Genomic DNA, 17284 nt, shown 5'->3' on the forward strand with positions numbered 1-17284 from the left:
CTGTTGGCTTTATTTTTTTCAAGGCTATTATAACTTCCCAGGGAATAAAGCACTATGGGTGGGAAAATATCCTGGCTGGATGGGAGGAAATTGGGACTATTAGTGGAGTTTAAATGTTGAGGAATTCTTGTGAATCTTAGTTTTATAAATCTTAGATTTGTCATTTGTCTTTTAATTTTTTAATTTAATTATTTTTGCATGTTGTCAATTCCTTTGTATAGTTGCCTTTTGAAGTAGCAATGCGCCCGTACCTTGGGAAGTCTGACTTGGCCACGGTGGTCCACGCTTTGGTTACATCCCATTTAGACTACTGCAACGCTCTCTACTGCCCGGAAGCTGCAGCTAGTCCAACGCTCGGCAGCCAGACTACTAACGGGTGCTGGGTATAGGGAGCACACCACTCCGCTGTTACACCAGCTCCACTGGCTGCCAACTAGCTTCCGAGCACAATTCAAAGTGCTGGTGTTAACCTATAAAGCCCTAAACGACTCCAGCCCTGTTTACCTCTCCGAATGTATTCTCCCCTATGAACCATCAAGATTATTAAGATCGTCTGGAGAGGCCCTGCTCTCGGTCCCACCGGCCTCGCAAGCGCGCATGGTGGGGACGAGGGACAGGGCCTTATCGGTGGTGGCCCCTCGGCTCTGGAACTCTCTCCCACTTGAGATCAGAACCTCCCCTTCTATCCTGATGTTTAGGAAACAGGTGAACACTTGGCTATGGAGACAGGCATTCGACGAATGAGTCAACACCCTGAGATATGGAAGGAGGATGATGAGCAACGATTTTAGTGTGACAACTGACCATTGTAATTATTGATTGTAATTGCTGTTTTAATGTTTTACTGTAATATGAATTATGATGTTTTATTGATTGTCTGTGATATTATGGTTGAAAACCGGTCTGAGTCCCTCAAAAGAGGTGAGAAGGCTGGTATATAAAACTTTTAAATAAATAAATAAATTCAGGCAATTTCTTATTTTGTTATTGTTTTGCATCCACACAGCTTCAATTTATGGCAACTCTATGAATAAAAGACCTCAAAGTGCTGTAGTCATTAACAGCTCTAAAGTCTTTCAAACTCAGGGCCATGTTTTTTTTTTATGGAGTCAATCTATTTCTAATGTAGTTTTCTTTTCTTTTTTCCCCCCTATGGCCTTCTATTTTACTTTAATAAGTTATGCCTTCTCACCATATTCTAAAATATGATGTGATCAGTTTAGTCATTTTGGCATCTTGTGAGAACTCAGGCTTAATTTCCTCCTGACTCATTCATTTGCCTTTTTGGCATGGTATCTGTAGATCTCTCCTCCACCACCGTATTTCAGATGAGTTGATTTTACTCAAGTCAGTTTTCTTCACAGTACAGCTCTCACAATCATGTAGAGAAATTAGAAATGCTGTGACCTGAATTATTTTTATTTTGGTGTTCAATTATAGTATTTTGGAGTTGAAGCTCTTAATTTTCTTACTTCATAGGAAGCCTTGCAAGTCCTAGTCTTTTTCTGATTTCTTGACTGCAATCTCCATTTTGATGTATGAACACTTTTAACATTTTCTGTGTCATTCTCACCCACTTCAAAGTGAGGTAAATTACCTGTTGTTGTTGTTATGCTCATAATTAGTTGCAATGCTCCTTTTGTACTTTCCTCTTTAGCTTTCATCAGTACCCATTCAAAGCCTGCTGTTTTCTGATAGTATTGGTTCTAATTCTTTTCTACTTTCTGCAGGTGTGTTAACTACTTTGTTGCCTAGTAGTTTTCCTGCCTGAGATGGCTTCTTTGTTCCCTTTTATTTCTCAGATTTTGCAGAAAAGCTATCTTGTTCTGCCTTTTTTGTTGCTTACTATTTCTTTGTACTGACTATTGTGATGATTCTCTTGTTCCTACATGCAATAACTGAATTGTTGCATTCTGTACTCTGATCCAGTTTTACTCCAGTTCCTGTAATTAGCAGTTCTACTTCTCATGGTTTCTTCATATTTTGCTTTATCTTGTGCAAAATATTTGAGTCCATTTGTCCATTTGATGACATCTGCATACATAATCATCTGTTAGATTACTCACAGAATCCATTTGTTATGAACAACTTTATGCCTTCATGAAATTCAAGATCTTAGGATAAATTCAACAACATTGTGTGATTTTGCTCAGTTTTCTATTTTTGCATTCTAATAGACTGGTTAGCAACTTGTCCTGATTTATAAACGTATTGGTAGTGTTTTGATGTTGAAGTCTTCTCAGTATAATTCACTCACCTTACTGTTCCTTCTCACTTCCTGTAAATATAGATATTTTAGTTTAATAAGCAAGTGGTTTTTGAGTGTTGGAATCGGGACGATCAGATCTCAAGTCTCCCCTCCTTAGTGGAAACCCAGTGGGAAACCATGGGCAAGTAGTATACTCTCAGCCTCAAAGGAAGGCATTGGCATTCCTTCTCTTGCCAAATCTTGCCAAGAAAACCCTGATAAAGTTTGTCTTATGTTCACCAAAAATTAGAAATGACTTGAAAGCTCACAGAAGCAACAAAATAATTGCTACAACTTTGGACTAGAAGGTCCATATTTTAGTAATCAGAATTAGAACAATCTCATATATGATTTACTGACATGCTTAATTAAAATATGCATTCATTAATGCATAAGTACAGTAACTTCCTCCATTTTGTTAGTCTATCTTGCAAAGTGATATTTTATTAGTTATGTAAAAGTTTGTAATTATTTTAATTTACTCTTCAGTATCCCCATATTTTGATTAATAACTTCAATAGTGAACCATTGACATCTTGTGGGTGAATAATTTCATGGCTGGTAGTCATGCTTGAGGCATTCCAGCATGAATGTGTTTGGTGTCTAAGTGTGAGATTGGTACATTCTATTTGATGTTTTGGGGATTTGTGTGTAGCAATATCATTGTTTGTGTTTATTTGTTTTTTTGATAGACATTTGGAACCTGGAAAACAGCATCCAAGAATGTCACTCAGGATGGAATTGATGCTGTGAAAGAAGCTTTAGATGCAGGTTATGTGCCAGTTTTACATGGAGATTGTGCTCTGGATTCAGAACAACATTGCTGTGTCTTATCTGGAGATACCATTATTGAGGTAAGAGATGTGGAAAATAAAAGTGCGTATTCATACATAGGAATAGTAACATTAGATATTTAGTCTTAATGGATAATTCCCTTCCTTCCATTTTGTTTTATTAGTAGTGCCCCCCCCCCCCCACTTATAAACATGATTCCAACATGTGCAAACATCTTTCAGAAATATTTCCATGTAGATCTGGTTGAGAATTCCTTGACTTTTATGCATTCCAATTGGCATTGCAAAGACATGCGTATTCTGATCTAGCTTTTTAATCAATCATTGGAAAAATATAGGCTGTGAGCCACAAGAGCAGCATTTTAACTACAAATTCATGCTAAAAAGGCTCCCAGGGCAGCTTATATATAATTATTTATATGGTGCACTTCCTGCATTCCCTGTGTTTGTGATAAGGGGATATTACAGAAAAAGAAAATGGGATTGGATGGGAAGAAGAAAAAACAAATTTAGATATCAATTCAAAAACTAATCAGTAGTTCCTCTAATCACTAGCTGAAATGGAAACCACTGAGAGAGAGAGAAGTACTTTGATGGAGCCAGTGTTTCAAAGGAAAAAAATAATAATGCATGGAGCCTTTATAGTCTGTTTTAAATACCCTTGTGATTGGGCTGATTAGTATCTCTAAGATTTTTTTTATGAGGAGTGAATGTGTTGATACCATTTTAGTCTTCTAAACTGCCTATCCACATGTAAGCTAATATAGCAGTATTTCAGACTTTTAACCTCAGGGCTATGGGAGACCCTGGAAAATTAATGAGCTGGGCAAAGTCATTATACAGTTGTTCACATTCATTTTTTCCTCCTCAGGTTCTAGCTAAGAAGTTCTCTCCTAGGCGAGTTGTGTTTCTCACAGACGTGAATGGAATTTTTAGCTGTCCACCTGACACACCAGGTACGGATTAATTCTCTGTATGTCAGCATGAAACCTACTCATGGTATGCATAACATGAATTATTCAATTGAATAAGCAAAATCTTTTTGTTGACTATATTAAACACTTCCTTCTCCTTCCTGCACTCAGTAGTACTGTCATTAAATTCGTTGTTAATAAACCAGACAGCATGAATAGGTCTTTCAGATTTAGAAACTAGTGGGATGAGCTAGAATGTTCCCATTTTGCCATAAAAGTAATCCTAGCTGCATGCAAAAAGGAGAGCCAGTGCATTGTGGAATGCACATAACTCATCAGGAATAACAAGACCCTGGAAGTTTTGGCGAACTTATTTCCTGTCTCTCAGACATGAGTGTCTCTTCATGCCTTTCCTTGTGATCCTAATTCTGAAACCTGTGTTTCTTGTGATACAGGTGCTAAACTTCTAGATCGCATTATTATTAATCCTAATGGAACTATGGAACCACACATTCTTACATCTATGTTGCCACATGACACAACTGGAGGTGTGTCTATGAAGTTGCAAGCTTCTGTAAACATAGTTTCTCAGAGCCATGGAGCCATTCCTGTTCTCATCTGCAAACTGGACAGTGATGCAGCTGAAAGAGCTTGCCTGACAGGGGAGTTGATGGAAGGTGAAGGCACAAAGCTTTTCTTCAAGGAAGCATGAAGATATCTCTGTTAAGTTAAGCAAGAGGCGAGTTAATCAAGTTGGTACAGTTTGGACATTATAATTGTTCATAGAATTTACTAATGACAGTCACAATCAATTTCAAATACCTTAAATTAAGGATTCTTTGTTACTCTATTTATGCTGACGTGAGCATGGTGACATATAAGCCACCGCTATTAATTTTTACTATTTAACAAATATTTTTTTCAAATATTCTTTCTATTCCATGTGTGTTGACAAGGGAAGTTTGTAAAGAAGCTATAAATTTGTTAGATTGAACATATCTACAAGTTCTACACAATTAGATTCTCTTAAGTCATGCACTCTCACCCCCTTTGAAGACCTTTCCTGTCAATATTTCAATATCAAGAGTGATGGGGGCAGGATTGGATATGGCATTATCCTGGGATTGGATAACAGTGGTAGATCTGGAGCTATCTCCACCACTCCTGGCTGAATACCCACTTTGTTTTTCAGCTCCATGTTTTTTATGTCAAAACAAGACCTGCAAGATTAAAGAAAGGCTTTTAGGAAAGTGCTTCTCCATTTCAGATTTAGGAGTGGTTCTGGAACCTGCATAATTATAGGCAGAGGCAAAAATGAATTGTGCTGTTCTGTGAAAGAAATTACAGATTTTGGAAAAGAAAAATTAAGAAGTAGATGAGGAAAGTGACTTTGAATATCCTGCCAATCTGCTTTTGAGTGTACTCTTATTGCAGCAAGCTTATGGTATCAACATTGTAGATACTGACACATTCTTCTTAAATGGCAGACAGACATTTTTTTTCTTTTAAAAGGCTGAAATATACTGTAGGTTGAAATCTGAATGTAGAAAAGAGGGAGGCCCTGAAGGATTAAAAAGAAACAAGGCAAGCCTAAGAGAGAGAGACAAGATAAGACAGCTATGAACAAGGTGTTGACAAGTTGTTTCACTGCAAAAAGATACAATTTCATAGAATCATACAGTCATCAAGTTCTCCATTTAATGCAGGCAATTCAACTAGACCATCCCCAGCAGGTAGCTGTCTATCATATTTTGATGAATGGAGAAAAAGGCCCCCATCAGCTTTCTAGTTAATTTATTCCATTGCTGAACATCTCTCACTGTTAAGAAATTTCTTCTAACGTTCAGTTAAAATCTACTATTCTGTCATTTAAAATGTGCTCTGGTCCTACCCTCCAGAGTAGTAAAGAATAAACCTATAGACCCCTCTCTGTGATAACCCTTGAGATATTTAAGGAGTACAATCTTGTTATCTCTCAGCATTCAATTTACTAGGATGAATATTTTTAAGTCTTAAATCCTTTCCTCAAATGTTTTGTTCTCCACATGTCTTATCATCTTGTTGCCGATATATATATATACACACACACACACACACACACACACACACACACACACATATACACTACTTTCTGAAACATAGGACATAGGAATTGACCGCCAGTTACTAGTGGACTACAGCATTTCCACATGTATTTTTCTGTATATGTTTATTCGAATAGATACTGACCTGGACACCTCTTCAGGCAGCTTGCGCAAGATTTGGATGTAGACGGTGAGCTGTGATATATGGGTATCCTTGCAGGTCAGCAGTTCAGAGGGTATTAGTGAAAGCAAGAGTGATGTCATGCAGCTTTGGTTCATCTATTTATAGCTCATCACATACATTACAGGTAATCACACTTAAGGTGACAGAATTCAACTAGGTGGTGAACTTAAAGTCCAAGTGAGATAGCTCTTTAGAATGTTGTTTATGGATAAAGTTCTACTTTCAATGGCTTGTTTTCCCGTGGATGTTATTTTGTTAAATCTTTTTCTAGGACGAAAGGACTATATAAAGGAATAAGGTGTTTTCCCTCTCAGAAATGCCAGCTCTGAATTGAGGCCATTTTACGTTGTGATGTACTAGCATGGCTAATGGGGGGAAGTATGAATGCCATTTAAACATATAATTTTAGAGCATCTTATACACACCCCCAATTTCATAATCAAATGTTATTGTGTGCCTCTTAGGGTGCAGCAGTTCTTCTGAAGGCTGGACCTGCTACTAGGTAGAGTGAAAGAGTAGGTTTGGAGTATCCTAAAAAAGCATCACATTGTTATTTCATCCCTTTGTTATTATTATATTTTCCCTGCCAAGGATAAGGTATGAGCTTACTGTACCAATAAATTCACTGCTTCCTATAGCAATACATGCACTGTCTTTTAGATACTTAGAAGCCTGACTTTGTTGACTTGGTAGTTCTGCCTCAGGTATCAAAATGGCTTGTGTTATCTGAGTCCACTGTTTCCATTAATACCATCAAGCCCTCCGGGACATATTTTCCCGGATCGCACAGGCCATTGGACAGTTACTGAGGAACATAATCATGCATTCAAATTGCACTTCATAACTGCTCTGACAGTTAGGCATACAATGATTAGAATTAAGAAGTGATGTTTAGAGAACATGTGAGTGATGGCTAATGGAGGGTTGATGTCTCTGTGTGAATTTTGTGACGAGAAGCTTAAGCAGCAAAACAAGCAGCATAGTAAATGTCTGTCTGTTATAACTCTCTCTGGATAAGAAGAGAGGTCACTTGTGTTTTCCAGAATGTATGTCTCATGAGAAAACTATGGAAGCCACAGTGGTCAGAAGTGAGTTGCGCAATTGGCCCGGGGGGGGGGGGGGGAGGATTGGAAATAACAGCAAGTTCAGATACATGCTTCATCCTTTAGAGGACACAGGACCTGCAGAATCCTTACATAGTATCATAAAGCTGGAAGAGACCTCGTGGGCCATCCAGTCCAACCCCATGCCAAGAATCAGGAAAATCACATTCTCAATCATATTTATCTAATGTGCAGATCAAGACAGTTTTTCCAATTGAGGGTGGGACTGGAGCCTCAGTGAGTTGCCTTTTTTCTGTGAACTGGAGTTGAGAAAATGAGAACTGTTTATAAGATTTTAATCAAAAAACAAACAAACATAAAGTCCAACAAAAACATGGGCAAATAGGACATATTTGAAAATAAGACACAGTGATTTTGAAAAGATACACATTTCTCATTTTTAGAAATATAGAGACTGCATTGGGAATAAATTGTTAAACACATATGAAGACAAAGGGAAAAAAAGAAAATTTTAAAGGCTTGCTTGCTGCTGTTAACCCTGTAATTGCTGGAAGTTATACTGAAGATGGATCAATATCCTTCTCCAGAAAATTTAAAGAAACTGCTGGAGGAGAAAAAAATATTTGAAAAATAGTCATATGCTAAAATTGAAAGTGAAGTTTGAAAGAAGATCAGAAAAAGGAGGTTAAAAATTTAAAGAATTAATAAATAATTTCATGAAACAAAGTAATACTGAAGTAGAAATTGGAAAATAAAGTTGAAATGGTAAACAAAGAAGAATGATTTAGATATTTTGGCATTGTTAAAAGAAGTTGGTGTGTCGGCATATACGTTAAGGAAAAATATGAATCTAGATGATGGAGTTGATGGATGGATTACTTTAAAAACTGAGAAGAATGAGGATTATCGGGTTGTTGGTAGGATTCATGTGGATTGTCTTCTATTTCAAAATGATTTTGTTAAGATATGGAGTGGAAATGAGAAGGTCGTGACAGGATGGGAAAGCATTTCTGTGATAAAAAAGAGACTATTTTGCCCAGAATGATGTTTCTGTTTCAGACAGCATTTGTTTTATAAATGTACTACTTCAGCAATAGCAATGAGCTATGTTCGGGTCTGTGAGACAGGGAAATAAGCCATTTGTTAAATACAAAATAAGGAGCAAGTTAAATGATATTTGTTAAAATGGGCTAAAAGCTAGGCTATAATACTCTGATTGATTAATGGAAAATATGTCATCAAAGAGAATGTGATTTGTATCTTTTTTTTAAAGATTTTTTATGAAATTATGTACTATTGCTTTAAAATGACAGAAAAATGTTTTTAAAATGTATAAAATGTTTAAAGTGTACAATGGAAATGTGATTATTCCAGAAATTTAATATTGGGTGTATTTTGTCTTAAATTGTTTATTTTAAGATGTGGAGTGGAATTACACAATGGCGTGGGAACATGCTCATTGAATGTATGTTGGAGACGTAAATAATATGAAGAGATTAACACTCAATTAGAACTAGGACTTTTTTCTTCTTTGGAATGATCAATGTACAGTTGGGAAGAGGAGGGAAGGCAGAAGATTATTATAATGTATGAACACAGCAAGACTGTTTGATGAGTAAAGTTGGAAGAATTTGAGATGCTGAAGGAACAGTAATTGAAGCTCAAAATTTTTGTAGAAATTGACAATTTCTTTAGTTTGATTAAAGAACGGTTGTTAGTAACATTTATTAAATATCTGAAACTCCTTATAGTCTTTGGGGAACAAAAAAGAAAATGATTTGGTGATGTTGGGTTCTAATGATTAGATTAAATAGGTTAGTTAAAAAGAATATGAGAAGTATGATTGTCAAAGGGATGATGGAAAGTCTCTTTTCCTTTTCCTTTTTCTCTTCTATTATTTTATTCTGTTGTGTAATTTTCAATTAATAAAGAAAAAGGATGAAAAATATATGATTGCAACCACAATGGACTTTTATCATTTTTGGCAAGATTTAGATCATACATATTCTGTCAGCATTGAGTGTGTTACCCTGTGTAAACACAATTAGTTGCTATCATTCTTATCTGTTATCATGTTGGTTCCAATTGTCTGGTGTTTTCTAAATTTGATGTATGATATTATTCAATGATGGAGGTGATGTATGCTAGACCAAGAGATTGTATTACCAATCTGGATAGCAGATTTTGGAGTGCCAAAAAAAAAAAATCAGTTGCGCATTTCATGTGTCAGCTGGCAATGATCTAATAGGAGTTCCAGAAGGGTCTACCCTCAATACCATTAATTTTTTTATCCCAAGTAAAGGGAAAATAGGATACATCCCAAACTTACTTGGGTTGTCATCTCAGTGTTGTTGATGACCACCTCCTGGTGCTGGTAATCCCTCCTGACAGCAAGGTATTAGATAACTGAAATTCTAATGCTAATGGTTAAATAATTGTTCATTGAATTGTATGTATTCCCTGACACAGTTGCTCTGAACCAATATGGAGTGCATGCATGCTTAATCTGTATCATGTTTTCCCCAGTGATCCCTTTGAAATGTAGCAACAACATTTGAACGTGACAATCCCAGGCTTGTCTTGTGAATGTTACATTCATCAGTGCATTTTCACAGCTAGTATTTACTTGTGCCTAACTGAAAAATGGGAAGACCTCATTGTTCAGGCATTTGGAGAAGGATGTCAGTATCAACCAGATATTTTACACAAATATTTTCAATATATGTCAAACCATTATTTTAAATATATCATGTAGGTTTCAAGGATATCTGCACAACATTCCAAAAACCCATAATGTGTTTCAATCAGAGTTGGAATTATTAGTCCTCTGAATATTCCTGAATTACTATTCCCAGTATCCCTTACCATTGACACTTCTAGATAAGGTTGCTGGGAACAAACTGCATTTGTCATAGTAATGAGAACTCTAATGAAGAGGGACAACCCACAGTATCTTACCATAATGACAGTATCCTCCTGCAAGTGATTGGTCCAGATCTGGGAAGAAAAAACATAATTTGTAGACATCATAGAGTTGGAGTTGAACAATCATGGCATCATAGAGTTGGAGGAAACCTTGTAGGCCATCCAGTCCAACTCCCTGCCAAGAAGCAGGAAAACCATATTGAAAGCACCCCTGACAGATGGCCATCCCGTTTCTACTTAAAAGCCTCCAAAGAAGGAGCCTCCACCACACTCCGGGGCAGAGTTCCACTGCTAAACAGCTCTCACAGTCAGGAGGTTCTTTCTACTGTTCAGGTGGAATCTCTTTTCCTGTAGTTTGACGCCATTATTCCACATCCTAGTCTTCAGGACAGCAGAAAACAAGCTTACACCCTCCTCCCTATTTATACATGGCCATCATGTCTCCTCTTAGCCTTATCTTCTCCAGGCCAAACATGTCGAGTTCTTTAAGTTGCTCCTCATAGGGCTCCGAACGTATCTCAGCCTATCAGCCCACCAGGACCCTAAGATCTTCTGGAGAGTCCCTGCTCTCTATCCCGCCGGCTTCACAAGTGCGGCTGGCGGGAACGAGAGACAGGGCCTTCTCTGTGGTGGCCCCTCGGCTTTGGAACACCCTCCCTATAGAGGTACGATCAGCCTCCTCGCTGATGGTGTTTCGGAAGAGACTGAAGACATGGATGTTTAAACAAGCATTCGGTTAATCCGTTGCAACGAATTTTGATGACTAAAGGACTGGTAATCATGGACGACGAATTTTGGATTGTGATTTTAGTTACGAGATGCATGGGATTATTATTGGTGGCCCAATAATTTGTATTGTATATGTGTTTCATGTTTTAAATTGAATACTGTTTTTAATTGTTTTTAACTTTTTAGTTGTTGTAAACCGCAATGAGTCGCCGACTTAGGCTGAGATATTAGCGGTATACAAGCGCATAAATAAAATAAATAAATAAATAAATAAATAAATAAATTGTTCTCCAGATCCTTTATCATTTTAATTGCCCTCCTCTGGGCACATTCCAGCTTGTCAGCATCTCCCTTAAATTGCTGTTCCCAGAATTGGACACTGTATTACAGGTGTGGTCTAGCCAAGGCAGAATAGAGGGGTAGCATGACTTCTCATGATCTAGACACTGTACTCCTGTTTATGCAGGCTGAAATCCCATTGGATTTTTTAAGCCACCACATCATATTTTTGGCTCATATTTAAATTGTTGTCCACAAGAACTCAAGATTTTTCACACATGCTGCTATTAAGCCAGGCGTCCCCCATTCTGTATCATTGCATTTCATTTTTCTGCCTAAGTGGAGTACCTTGCATTTGTCCCCACTGAACTTCATTTTGTTAGTTTTGGCCCATCTCTCTAATCTGTTTTGATCGTTTTGAATTCTGTTCCTGTCTTCTGGAGTATTGGCTATTCCTCCTAATTTGGTGTCATCTGACCAGAAGGCCTTACTGAAATCCAAATACACTACATCCACAGCATTCCCTGCATCTATCCAGCTTGTAACTCTATTGAAAAAAAAGATCAGATTAGTCTGGCATGACTATTCTGGCATCAACATCAGGCTGACTGGATGGTAATTAATTGTGTCATCCTTTTTCCCCTTCTTGAAGTTAGGGACCACATTTGCTCTCCAAACTGCTGGGACTTCTCCTGTTCTCCAAGAACTCTCAAAGATGATTGTCAGTGGTTCCGAGATGACTTTCGCTAGTTCCTTCAATACTCTTGGATGTAGTTGATCTGGCCCTGGGAACTTGAATTTGTGGCCAGGTATTCCTGGACAACTTATTTCCCTATTTGGGGTTGGATTTCCCCTAATCCTTCATCCACTCCATCTTACTGAGGTTGAGGACAACTTCCTTTTTGTGAGAAGACTTAGGTAAAGAACGCATTAATAGTTCTGCCTTTTCCTTATCCCCTGTAAGCATTATCCCGTCTTCTCCTCTCAGACCCCTATCGCCTCCTTGTTCTTCCTTTTTCTACTGACATAAGAAAATAAGCCCTTTTTATTGTTTTAATGTCCCTGGCAGACCTGAGATCATTTTGCACTTTAGTCTTGCAGTTTCAATAAGGCCTTTTCCCTACAGGAGTTGGAAAATAGAGAAAAGAGAGCTGCACAAAGAGAGAAAAAGAGGGATGGACCTGCCAACCAGTGACATCAGCCCTTCCCACTGTACAGCTGGCAGTACAGATAGCTGTTGTCATAACTGCTGACAGATTACCCAAGTAGAAAGTTGTTCTCTGTACTTTTCTGAGCTATATATCAGTGGCAGGGATGGAAGGCACAGCCATACAAATGTTTTTGTAGTGTAATGGTGAAAGATGATGGGAATTGAAACCCAGCATCTCCTGAGATGTGCATTCCTCATTCATGCTATAAGCATGGGCATAAAACTATTTGAGAAACCCAATTAACAAAGTTTGCCAATAAATCCGAAGTTAGTCATCCACTGAAATGAATGGAAATAAGATGAGTCATGTCACTGAAATCCTCTTCATTTCACCAGATTTTTAAGTTTGTCCAACCCCAAAATAATAAAAATTTGGAAAGTATAACAAAATTAAAATCTTAACTAAAAATTCTACAAAGGCTACTATTTCATATATTCTTTTCATTTTACTGAGTAGAAATCATTTTATCTCTTTCACTCCCCCCAAAAAGGAAATTTGTTTCCTCGTATCATGAAGATAGCATGTGCAAAAATATATCCTATCCATAATTGCCAACTTTATTTTCATCCAAATGAAAAGCCAAATCCTTATTTAGAATATAGACTTTCTAGAGATTTCAGAAAACATGCAATAAATAAAAGCAACAACTGTGGGTAATCTAAAGTATCTACAGTCAGTTACTCACACTCTGATAGTATTTTTAGACTTTATTTGGTTCAGAGAAAATACTAGTTGTGCATAATTTGAGAAAATCTGGGAGACAATCCTGGATATGCAAATTGTTCCTGCCCCATGTGGAAATATTTTAGAGATTTTATGAGAGCCATGCTTTGAAAGGAAATCGGATCAGCAGAAAATCAACACTTCAAATTGATTTATGAAATGTCAAAGAATTAACTTAAGCTTAAATTTGTATAGCACTGTCTCTGGCATGTACTGAAATAATAATGGCTAGAAGGCAGATGCCATAAGTTTCCAATTTAAAAAATGGGATTTATTACAAGCTAATCGCTGTATGACAAGCTTTCACCTATGAAAGGGGGAGGGCAAGAGAGGGAGAGGGAGAGAGAGAGAAAGTGAGACGGACTAAGAGAGAAACAGCCAGAAGGCTCTTACTGACCTAGTTCTAAGCTAGCTCTTCATTTGCTGAGTACTGACTATAACAGAGACCCTTGTGAGAAGAGGCAAAGAGGCAGACGTTAATAAGGAGAGAAAGGCAAGAATAGTAACAAAAACAGGTGAGTCACAAATCCTTAAAGTTCCTGAACAAGCAATTATTGCCATAGCATGACAAAGTCATCTTTTAGCTAACAATCTTGACTCAACAGGTGGATCACCAGCAAGCAGTGATATCTCTCGAAGTGGTGAACTAGAAAAGTGCAAGGAAGCTTCTGTATCTGCATTGTGTTTCCAAAGTAGTGTGTGGGTTGAGGGAGCTCCTTCTGGGTTAGAGATTTTGTATTATTTTTCTTGTATTTTTGAGAAGATAGCTCTATGATTTCATGTTGATGAGCCTTCATTTCGTTTGTTCATCACTAGCTAAAGAGGGGATTTAGTTGGGAAAGTACAAAATATTGAAATAGCAGGTGTAAGCCCCAGCGGTTTGGATTCTTTGGACATTTGATTACTTTGATTTCTTTGATTGCCTAAAGCTAATGGGTGAAAAGTAAGAAATGATGAAAAAGTGAGATTCACTAGAGTATGTGATTGTGCTATTGGATGCAGTCATGTATGCTTAAGTTCCATTGAACTCAATTCCACATAAATGTGCATGACACTGAGAAGATTTGCAGCCAATTTTAGTAGCATCATTGTTTTAAAAAAACTTATATCCTCAAACTGAGGAATATTATGCTATATTTATAATTTTAAAGGTGGTGGCTATTTTGTTAACCCCACCTTTGCCAAGTTGCATTGCATGCTAAATGTTTGGAGCACCCGCTGTTAATTTTAGCTGAAACAAGAAGCCATCTGATGAAACGCGGTGACCATATAAGGCAATACGGAGCAGCACCGCTGTATCTTTTAACATTTGGAGTATGTTTAAAAACCCTTTTCTAGTATTTCTCTCACAAAGAAAGAGGTCGGAAAGAATCTAGTGGATATTCTAACTGTTTGATTAGGTGATGGAGTTGCTCAATGCTTCTGTATTGGTTGGTCTTCAATAGTAGGATAGAGAATTTTAAAGTTATACTCTCATAGGAATTGGCTTAAGGATTCTTAGTGTTGTGATCTAAAAATATTTTTTTAAAGATTTGATCTAGGAAAATGGTAACTAGACATGATGTTTAGGCAGGGACATGGGAAGAGTGGAAGTTGTAAGAGCAGGGTATTCAGGGAAGAAGAGCTGAGTGACAGGTGTAAAAGCAAACCATGCACCTTCTAAATCACATATCAAGTTGGCCAACAACACTGGTCAGTCATTTAAATCAATTTTAAATGAGGGAACAGCAGAAGCTCTGTGTGTCACGGGGAAGGAAGGAGCTAATTTACAGCTTGGAAACTGCATGTTGCTGCATTCTGCATTTGTGAGGTTAGATTTTAATCCCTGCCCCTTGACAACCAACAGCAAACACACAGAGATACAATTTAAGCTGTGCAAGGATATTGGAATCACAGTCATTCTTTACTTGGGAGGGATTCTAAACTTTAGAACTCTTTAAAAATGCAATTCTTGCATCTGATCTCTAAAATGCAAGTTGACCACCTGTTCTTAGAAGCACTCTGAATTCCTATTGCATGCGGCGTTCAAAAGTATTTTCTTCATTATTCAGGAGCTATAAGACCAGATTTAAAGCATATGCTAAGTCATTCTTTTCAGCTATGGCCAATGTGTAAATGAATGTTCTTCATTCAGAGACCATTTTATCTTATGGACATGGAATTCTGGCCAGACCACTGTCAATATTTCATCTCAAGATATGGTTTTGTGAGATGTGCAAGGGCACGTTGCTTTCTTTTGCATCACATTTGTGATGGAGCAAACCCACAATTATTTTGACATTACTCAAAACATGTTTTTGAATGAATGCAAAACTTTCAGTTATTTTCAACACTCTAGTATCTGTAAATGAACAGCTTGGGGTAGATGAATCTGGGCATCCCTAAAATGTGTTACAGCCCAATACACTAGGACTGAACTGTGGAAAAGTTATGTGAAAACTGACAAATTGTCTCATCAGAAGGAATGCTAACTGTGCTCATATAAACCACAAAAAAAGAAATAATGTTGATTGGAGTTTTAAAATAAATGTATGAATAGCAAGTGAAAATTTTCAATCTGTTAATTATCTTCCTCAGCTTATTTTTCCTAATTTGGTTTCTTCAAAAATATTGTTTTTAATCCTGTGTGAATACAACTATTTGGCTGGCTAATCAGTTAAAATAACTTACAATTAATTGAGGTAGGCAATGGTTAAACATGTGCAAACCAGGGAGGAAGTATCACTCTGAATACAGTGATTTTTGTATTCTGAAAAAATAACCTGAAAAATAGTTATTTTGGGTCCCATGTATGAGAAAGGTGGAGGATAAATTAAATAAACAGAATAAACAAACAGCAATGTCTTTTATCAAGACAATTTAATGACCTAAATAACAGTAACAGTCTCTTTTGGAAGGTTATTTCCTGCACAAGTGTTCTTTTCAATTACACCTCTTTAGTTGGAGGCTAGGATGTTAAATCAGTTTCAGAAGAGATGCCAACTCCAAATGCTTTGGAAAGGTTGTAGGCAAACTTATGTGTTAAATAATTTCCAAAGCCTTTGTCAGCACAACAAAAATAACAACACCAGCAGCAGCAACAACAACAACAACAGAGTCCTATGGCATCTCAAAGACTAACCCACCAAAGCTCATGTTATAAAAATATTTTTAGCCATAGGATGCTGCAGGTCTTTTTTGTTTATATGTCATAGATACATAGAACTTTCTGACATTGAGAACCTTTGCATCTTAAGATTAAGAAATAACCTTTGAGAGCACACTTCTCAAAATAACTTGGGAAATGTTTTCAAATTCTACAGCTAAAAAGTTCAATTAAAAACAAAAACTTCCATCTCTAAGGGCTTGCTGCTTCATGCAAAACTTTCTGCTATTTTCGTGCCTTCTAGCTACCATGGAAATGCTCACAACCATCTCAATTCTATAGACAACATTCTATGTTCATTACCATTTACAAAAAATGATATGTGCTGAATTCAGATCATCTTGTCAATTCATGGACAACATGATCACCTCCATGAACACCCACATGCATCCCAAGTTGTAGTAGGAAGTAATCGCTACATCTAAGGGGACTTGCAAGTGGTAACACCTCCTCAACATGAAAGTATAAGTTTCAGGAAAATGTTGGTCTGCCTGTAAGTTTTTCTTCTATATATTCTTTTCTTGTATAAATTTTCTGTGTTGCAAATTGTGTTCAGAATGTGCTAATCATCACTATAAAAATATACCCATTATATATAATATATATGGAGAAACTTCGTACAAATGGAAATTCTGAAATCCCATTCCATGAATGTTTTTGAAGACTCATCTTGAATTCCAATATGCTAAAGTTCTCCTGGTTGTCATTTCCCATAGGAGCTCTGTCAAGCATGGATCATAGTCTTCATCTATCATTGCTACAAAGGATGTCTCTGTAAACTTGACTGGTCAAAGTATAAAACCGAGTTTAACTTCATATTCACCAGATTAAGAGATTGAAAGATACTTTGAGTTATAGCAGAAATCTTGGTAAACGATCATACATCACTACAATTCGGCACTACTTGAACTATCTGGATAGATTGATATGGGGAGGATTGATATGCGCCTTGAGCATAGTGAAAGACGTAATAAATGACGCATA

General features: G+C 37.0%; 2 protein-coding genes across 5 annotated transcripts in view; both read left to right on the forward strand.

Annotated features, from left to right (window-relative positions):
• LOC132773329 (uncharacterized) overlaps nt 1-9253 on the forward strand; it is a 41192-nt gene extending 31939 nt beyond the window's left edge. Inside the window, exons 4-6 of the mRNA XM_060772552.2 lie at nt 2941-3102; nt 3914-3998; nt 4412-9253. Coding sequence (XP_060628535.2) covers nt 2941-3102; nt 3914-3998; nt 4412-4668 — 504 coding nt within the window. The 3' untranslated portion in view covers nt 4669-9253. The remainder of the gene's footprint in view (nt 1-2940; nt 3103-3913; nt 3999-4411) is intronic.
• A 4188-nt stretch (nt 9254-13441) lies between these two features.
• IGFN1 (immunoglobulin like and fibronectin type III domain containing 1) overlaps nt 13442-17284 on the forward strand; it is a 65753-nt gene continuing 61910 nt past the window's right edge. For 2 of the 4 annotated variants that reach the window (XM_060772550.2, XM_060772549.2), the window contains exon 1: nt 13442-13670. The gene's annotated coding sequence lies outside the window, so the exon portion shown is untranslated. The remainder of the gene's footprint in view (nt 13671-17284) is intronic. The other 2 variants (XM_060772551.2, XM_060772548.2) reach the window with 1 other exon arrangement.

The sequence above is a fragment of the Anolis sagrei genome, chromosome 4 (assembly GCF_037176765.1).
Source record: "Anolis sagrei isolate rAnoSag1 chromosome 4, rAnoSag1.mat, whole genome shotgun sequence".
Lineage (NCBI taxonomy): Eukaryota > Metazoa > Chordata > Lepidosauria > Squamata > Dactyloidae > Anolis > Anolis sagrei.